The sequence below is a fragment of the Morchella sextelata genome (genome assembly GCF_020137385.1).
Source record: "Morchella sextelata strain SCLS chromosome Unknown scls_12, whole genome shotgun sequence".
NCBI lineage: Eukaryota > Fungi > Ascomycota > Pezizomycetes > Pezizales > Morchellaceae > Morchella > Morchella sextelata.
The window spans coordinates 1,766,039-1,774,136 of NW_025408627.1; the positions used below are offsets into that span (position 1 = coordinate 1,766,039).

Sequence of the window (8,098 nt, forward strand, 5' to 3'; positions counted from 1 at the left end):
GTAGTACTCATTTGTGTACTCTGCCATGCATAGGTTTGGGCGCTCGATCGACTGGTCCACGTCGCTGCGCTGTGCCTTTGCAGTCATATAGACAGTTCTATCTAGAGCAGTCTACTGGGCCTATGCTGATGCTTGCCTGTCTGCCTACATGTATGTTCTGCTGACTAGCTTGTGTAGTTGGCGCAATCATGAGAGGTGGCTCGGCCAATATCCGACTTTATTTTTAAGTAGGAGAATACAATCTCTTTTTCCCTGGGAATCTACTGTTCTTTGTTCTTTTACTTGTACAATGACCTTTACAGGTACCTTTGACTCTGCGTCTTGATTACGGCCGTTGTTACCCCACGGCACTCGCTCGCGCCAGCTCTACAGCTCGATTTACTTCCTGTCTGCAGGTGACCTACTTTAACAACTACACCTGCGAGTGCTGTGTGTCTTCGGATGCGTCCCGGCTCTTCCTTCGCGTCTCCATCCATTTCGAACGGCTGAAATATATCCTCTCACTCGGTCTCTTTTCTTGGCAAGTTTTTGTTTGACTACAAAAGTGCAAAAGTGAACCGAGCGGATCCAGTCAGTTCGGAAGATACATGTATGGAGGTAACAATTCACATACCGCGATTGTATGTATGTACAACCAACATAGCCAACCTGGTCGCTGAGAACACATAGGAGTATCTGTTCACAGGGTAGGTATCAAAATACTACCATTACCAGGCCAATTTTAGATACGCCCGATCAATGGCATTCTTTGCCAAGCCTCGTGGTTTTTCCAACCTCTACCGTGCAAGGCGTTGAGCTAAGCTTTGCGGGCCTAAACGAGCCTTGGCGTCGTACCAAAACCGTTAGACTTCTCCATTATCTAATCTATGCACAATCAGTAGGGGTGTAGGCGAGGCTTGGTGGAGTGGGAGTGGTGCCACCATGGCATCAGACCTGACATTCCGGTTTGCTTTGCCTGGTTCGGCGACAACAGGATTCAGGCCTCCTACATTTCGAACTATATAAGAAATTCCGGTAATCTCGGTCTCCTTCAGCTCTCCATCCCCCTGATTTATTTGCGAGCATTAGAATATCCGCCAAGAATAGGAAACTCCTTAGCCATCTTGTGAGTTCGACCTATATATATATATCATCATTAGTGGCAGCTGCTAACGAGAAAGTACACCATTCCTATAGATAGTACTACTCATTTGATCATATTAGTACTACGAAGCAAACCTGATAGTTCTACCGACAATGCAATCCACACAAACATCAGAGCAGCAATGCACAATGTGCGGCAGCAAGACATCGCAACGCTGCAAGAGCTGCACCTGCAGCGCCTATTGCTCGAAAGATTGCCAAAAAGCCGACTGGCCGGTCCACAAAATCCTCTGTGCCGAATTCCAAAAGTTCTCCAAACCACCTGGGGGGGGGACCTTCAAACGCGGAATCCTCTTTCCCGATGACTCGAATACCCCCCGATTTGTTTGGGTCCCCACTAAGTGGATTGTAGACGAAGATGATGGCACCGGGTATGAGAATCCGGAATTCGAAAAGTTCGGTGGCATCGATCGCTCGTCCCGGATTACGGGGAATAATCTCCGTTCACGCGATCTCCAAAATCAGCTTCAGGTTCACTACCGCGACACATTCTTGATCGATGGGTCCAAGTTGAACCAAAGTATCGTCGCGGTTACCAGAGGTACCTCTGGTCATGGATGGAGCGGACCTTTGCTGGCAATGAAGTTGCCGGGCCTCAGTATTGATCCCCGGTGTTACATAGACATCGACACGGTTGATTTCCGGGATGTCGTCGATTTCTTTTGTTCCTACCCTAACCACAACTTGAGCGATATGAGTCTGGTCAAGAAGACCGCGGCCAACGTTCGCCCCAAAGAACAATTTACTGGTGTCAGGATCAACTGTCGCAGCGACCAGGATATCGGTGGAAGACCAAAATTTGAGCCTATCAAGCTCTCCATAGACCATCCGGTATTCAGAGCGCCAGTATCAAGTATATCGAAACGCATCGAGCTCCCCATCAGGATCAGCAGGTGTCCGCCGGGTGAAACATCACTGAAGAACACAAGTAGGAAGGAATACAACGCAACCAATCAGGCCGCGACGTTCCTGCACCTAGTTGCTGACCCCAACAGCAGCCAGTGGGGATGGGCACCAATGGAATGGCAGAGCCCGGCTGGAAGTGTCATCGTTGTTCGTGAGGATCGCAAGCCTATTTTGCCTCAGCAGATCGAAGCGCTTTGCCATTTCTGTCAATATGTTCTACAGCCGCTGTTTGAGGACTCGCTGGGAAGTGGGATGCACCCTGAAAGTCCCATGAAGAAGAGTGAAGTTTTGCAAGTGATAACGCGGAGGTGGTTCGAGAACTTTTATATAGGATATGAGAACTGGAAGAGGGATAATGATCCCAATTATAGCGTATACACGTTTCCTTACTAGTCGAGATGTCCGAGCATTGTTTTTTGATGTTATGGTTGGATGTTTTCCATGAGTTTGCTGCCGTACAATAATAATCGTTTCGTTTTGATCCCGGCTGGTTAGGAGGAGACAGTATTGCTAGGTACCTTATCCAAACAGTTGGCTGGATCTAGCACTCCTAGACAATAGTTAGATCAATTCCAAAATCATGGTTAACAGAAACTCACTCAAGAAATATTTGATGAGTTTCATGAACTATCCACTGGCGTTGTGAACTATTGGCTGGGGTTGTGAACTATTAGCTGGAGTTGGTTGAAGTTGAGGTTTCCTGCCCCCGGACCCAACGGGGCGGATTATGTCGGAAACTTTTGGTTCCCGGCGTAGCTCACTCAATAGCGGACAATGGTGGCCTATCAGCGCTAGGCCATTGAAACACACGAAGGGATATAATTCATATGAAAACATGACATATCCGATAGCTTCTAATCCTCAACATCTACTACTCACCTCTGGGTTTATGCTCATTCCCACATATCCAACAACTCGGAGTTAGATATTCGATACAAGTTTATTCTCACTGGGTTGAGTAGTCCCAATTGGCGACAAGTTATCAGATCTCGTGAACCTCCGAAAGTCATGATCGATTATGTGTGAGAAGCTTAACACACAAGAAATCCATTGAATTGATACGTAAACAAAAGTACACAGTAGTTCAGTAACTAAGCCCTGTAACGTGACGCTATCCCAGTCCCTTGTATATTCCTCAAGGTGGCCCATCAAACATCAATTTCATCGCTGCATCATGTTAGCCAAGCCATTATCTGAGAGGTATAGGTAACGTCTGAAAGGCTTACTGGTAGGGTACGGCGTAAATTGGCTCCAGTCGGGGGTCATGTAGAGCTTGATCCCGCCCGGCTTATTAATGTACTTCAATCTTCCCTCATCGCCGGGGGTACGACGCAATCCCTTCAATCGAGCTACCACCTTCAGCATTGTGAGACTGTGCACGATGTTGAGGTCCTTTCCAAGGCATTGGTGTGGGCCTTCGCCGAACGTGATGTACGAATCGAGGGGGCGATCAAGGCGGACCTCGAGAGGCGAGGGGAAGACACTGGGGTCTCGGGAGGCAGCCACCTATTATTACATTTAAGTAGTGCCTGATGAGCCAACAATTCGAGCTGTGTGGGTACGATAAGTGCATAGATATCTGGCCGGAAAAGGGAAGAGGTGAGGAAAGGGGGAGTATAGGGATGGGGACACTCACGAAGCTGACAAAGACGCGATCTCCCTTCTTCGCAGTGATAGTGTTATTATTTTGTGTTATAGTGGCTGAAACACCATCAACAGGCTCCACATCTCGGAAGATGCCCAAAGAGTTCGAGAGACGCATGCCCTCAAGAACGTAATGGGTTAATGTCTTGTCCGCAAGGGCTGTGTTCAAGGAGCTCAAGCGCTGGATCTCGGACCAATGAATAGAGTTTTCTGCCTCAAGATAGAAGTCGATGAGTTGAGTAAACTGGTGGTATTGTTTTTTTGTTGTTAGTGAGTGGCATCAGGGGTCAATGATCTATCTACTCACAGCGGTCGCAGTATTAGCCACAAAGGCAGCTGCTGTTCCAACGAGAATCTCCGCAACCTCTCGCGCTGCTTTCCCAGCACCGAGCAGCCTTCGTGCAAAGGTAATACCATAGTCGCCCAGAGGCCCAGTGTCCTCCCCTCTCGAGCCTCCAGTCAGAATGCTAGTAACAACAGCGTCTGCCACACCCACTACCGCTCTTGCCTGTTCAGCGCGCTGTGCAATCCGGCCCGCGCCGAAGCGGATGGCACCACCAATTAATGTCTTTGGGGGTGATTTCGGGGGGGTAGGCGTTGTTCCAGTAACGGGACAGGCAGCCGCAGATGTAAACGGTGTCAGGCGGCGAACAATATCCTCCATCTCCGAGCAAAGTTTCTTGGTCCCTGCTTGTGAGGCCTGTCGGTGAGCCCAGGACTTGGTTGGGTCGGCATCCGAAAACACGTATGCTGTCAGATCGCAGAGGACCTTTAGAAGTTCAGGTTCCGTATAGGATGTACCTAGCGGGAAAAGGAGGGGGAGATAGAAAAGCTTTGCCGCAAAGTGGAGGGCAGCATAGTTCGCAATGCTGTGATGGAAGAGTCAGCCATCTTTCCCATCACTCTAAACAGAACTGGTTGGCCTACTGTTTAACAATATCAACTTGGTACACAGAATGTCTACCCAGTTCATACGATTCCCGTCGTAGCAACTTCAGTGTTATTTCCTCCGTATATGCTGCGAACTTTTGCATCGCTCCATCTACACCATACAGCAACCTACCAACAACCTCTCTCTGTTCTGCGCTGGCATCACTGTCAGAGGCGAGCATATAGCTCTCTAGAGAGGCCATCTTGGCACCCCATGGGACGCGAAAGTTCTTCTTGTCTGCGAGAACCTCTCTGAGCGCGGCGTGGCTCACAATGGGGATGATTGCTGGCTGTGTGGCAGGTGGGTCGAAGGAGTAAAGATCCATCTTCCTGAACTTTGTGAAGAATTTACGACTCTCCCTGGGGGTATAAAAAGGCTGCATAGCGTAGACGCTGTTGTATTTGAAGTGATTGGGGAAAGCGTTAAGAATCAAATGGTACATCTTAGGGCCCCCAAGAATTTTCGAATCTTGGGCAACCTCGGTGATTCCCCAGCTGGTAAGATTGGAGGGTGTGTAGTCCTGATGCCGTACAGGTCATTAACATGATATTCTTGGAGGATGTGCTACTTGTAGAGAAAAAACTCAACTCACCAGTGTCAAGAACCTGTCACCTCTCACCAAAGTAATGGCGTCTGAGAAAACTGCTCTTGTAACAGTATATGGTGCACCTGCATATCGATAGAGTTAATTCATCCCCATCAGCGGGCTGTATTCAGTGATCTATGCAGAAAATTAGATGTTCAATATCTTACATAGTCCCATTCCTGGATCCATTCTCGGCTTCGAGGATTCCAGAAACATGCCCGGATAGAGCTCGACATTGTCGGGATGACCGTAAAGCCTTTTCAAGGTAGTGGCGACATACGGGTCAGGGTTGATATCTTCGAAAGTCTCGTACCGCTTAAGCTTGAAAAGGTCTCTAAACTCGTTCAAGGGCGCCACCTGCCAGGATCTGGCCTGCATGATCCCGAGAATCTCGACAGGTTTCATGATGTCCGGGACATGGTTCGCCCCGAAACGACCTGCAACACCAAGCGCGCACCCCGCCAGGTCAGCCAGCCAGACCGGGAACGAGATTATACATGATCTGTGGGTTGATCAAATCTGAGCGTTTTGGAGAGGCATACCAGCTGGATCTTCGATACTCTCTTTCAATATCTTCACCAGATCGTCATCATTGAATGTACCATCCGGCTTCCTTAGCAACCCTCCAAACACTCTTGTTGACGGATCTTCGGATATAGAAGCTTCAAACTTTACCAACGCCTCGAGCATTTTTGGTAATGATGTCAGCTTAGGGTCTTCATTCGTTCCCAAGATCTGATGGTAAAAGTCTAGAGTCCATTTGGCATCTCTATCGGAGATGGCGGAATGAAAGCGGTAGAGAAGATTGAATTCACACGAAACATGATTCCCCACACCTCGTGGAACCCCTTCTTCGTCTAAGGCTCTGTCGATCTCGACACGTGGGTCCAGTGTCCAAGTGGATTCGGTGGAGTTTACGTTGGCGATCCCTCGAAGGTAACTATATAACAATAAGTGACTCTCTCGCCGGTTCTCTCCGTACGAAAGCCTTCACCGCTTCTTCTCTTTTGCGAAGAGTGAGGTGATAGAGAGAGAAGAAGGTTGGGGGGGGGGGGAGAAACATGTGGTGAGGTACTTACTCGTGAAGACTAACATTGATGTATAACCCATTCGTGACCCTACCAAAGAAGCCATGTAAGTGGGACAAAATCCATGAGAAAAATTCATTGAACAAAATATATTCAGTCATGCCCTCTTACGGCGTCACATAGCCAACGACTTAGAAATGATACTTACAATCTTGCCACCTGAAACAACCTCTCGTCTTTCCACTTGAGGGCGTCAGCTCCTCTCAAATTTCTCGGCGGTGTAAATCTCCCACCATCGTTGATGGCAGCCAACATTCTTGCGGCATAATTGTGGAACCTGGAGTACATAACCAACATCATACTCACTCCAGGTGGGAACCCCAACAGTCTGGCGTCACTAAATGTGTCCGGCTTCAACTCTCCATCCCGAAAACTGCGAACCTTGTTCTGTTCAGCCTGGGAACAGCCATAGAGAGGGGATAGATCGAGGTAGCTCGAGGTTTCATTGATCGATTGGTTTTTGCGGTCGGTACGGAAGATGTCGTGGGTGATGATTGAAGCGTGGTATAGTAGCATGCTGGAAATGCCGCCAGGGTTCTCATCGTAGGTATCCCCACGAGACATGAGCACTGTCTCTTGTCAGCCAAATACACTCAAATCCACGCTCAAACATATGCACAAAGGTCAAGACTAACAATCAAAGAGCAATCCTGGATCTGGTTTCGCCCCGCATGATTTCACCGATGAGATTGCGCATGGGCGTAGGGATCGTGCGTATGGTGTTCCAGCCTTACCCAGATTTGGTTGCAATGTATTCTGTTGGCATAAGCCACCACCGCCACGATCGTCAGTACGGAACAGCATATATATATATATAGATACTAAAGAGAAAATGGAACGAGGGATACGGTACATTGTAGGAGCCATCCGGCTGACGGTTCTGATAGAGCTCACCCACATAGGACACTGGCGGATGTTGCAGTGAGTTCCATAGCTGACCTACGAGCACCTCCGTCACCTTCTTACGGGCAAATGAGCTCTCCGGAAGTCCAGCAACAAGCTGTATCATTCTTTCCATCTAGCTCACAATTTCGTAAGCGCATGCATAGCGTAGATATATATCTCAATTACAATGGATACGAACAATCATTGTGCGGTCATCCATGGGCTTCCCCGAGATCTTCTCCTTCACAATCTCGACGATAAGAGCGGAATTCTTTGCAAAATCACCTCCAGCCTGGAGGAGATCCTCAAGAATCTTTGCGTAGATATTTTCATCGCTGTTTGCGCTCTTGTCGAACAAGGAGTGAATATCCGTGCGAAGCGTGCATAAATCTCCAATGACACTCATGGTTAAGCTGAGATTAGGTATGGGTTAGATCTGTAGAGTTGATATTGAAGATATCGCGGGGGTGGGCGGTGATGATGAGAGAAACAAAACTGAGCAAGCGTTATGGGGGACTAGATGCTTTATGTTGATTAAATACTCATATGTGATGATGTGGATACAAGCTATATATCTGGCTATAAAGAGCGTACAACAGGTATTGGGAAATAATATTGCGCTCTGTTTTGAAATGTATACGTATACTGTCGAAATATCAATTCATTTATTCCCGCTTATCCTATTAGCATATAGATATACCGAGTATGCAATATAAATTCTAAAGGTTTTTATGAAGGGTTGGATGTTGTCCTTTCTTTTCTTAGTGTTATTTAACATATAGAGCTATACGTATTGTTTGAGATTTTTTGAATTAGCCGAAAATATACTGGCGGATTTAGGTGATTGTGATATGTGTTATGTTACTTTGATACGTGTACTTCGATAGCGACGTACATGAAGATACAGCCTCTGGT

The 8,098-nt window shown here is 47.6% G+C and overlaps 2 protein-coding genes across 2 annotated transcripts; one reads left to right on the forward strand and one right to left on the reverse strand.

The window, feature by feature from the left end:
• Positions 1 to 1,236: 1,236 nt before the first annotated feature.
• On the forward strand, positions 1,237 to 2,442 carry H6S33_002359 (uncharacterized protein; the record flags this gene model as incomplete). The annotated part of the gene is made up of 1 exon (XM_044833738.1): positions 1,237 to 2,442. The coding sequence occupies one exon, from the start codon at positions 1,237 to 1,239 to the stop codon at positions 2,440 to 2,442; it is 1,206 nt and encodes a 401-aa protein (XP_044693502.1).
• A 742-nt stretch (positions 2,443 to 3,184) lies between these two features.
• H6S33_002360 (uncharacterized protein) lies at positions 3,185 to 7,589 on the reverse strand (the record flags this gene model as incomplete). Its single annotated transcript, XM_044833739.1, has 12 exons — positions 3,185 to 3,216; positions 3,276 to 3,555; positions 3,686 to 3,937; positions 4,001 to 4,562; positions 4,621 to 5,144; positions 5,217 to 5,293; positions 5,378 to 5,647; positions 5,753 to 6,150; positions 6,290 to 6,328; positions 6,447 to 6,867; positions 7,238 to 7,316; positions 7,383 to 7,589. 12 exons carry the CDS (start codon positions 7,587 to 7,589, stop codon positions 3,185 to 3,187), a joined length of 3,141 nt encoding a protein of 1,046 aa, XP_044693503.1.
• Between the last annotated feature and the right edge of the window lie 509 nt (positions 7,590 to 8,098).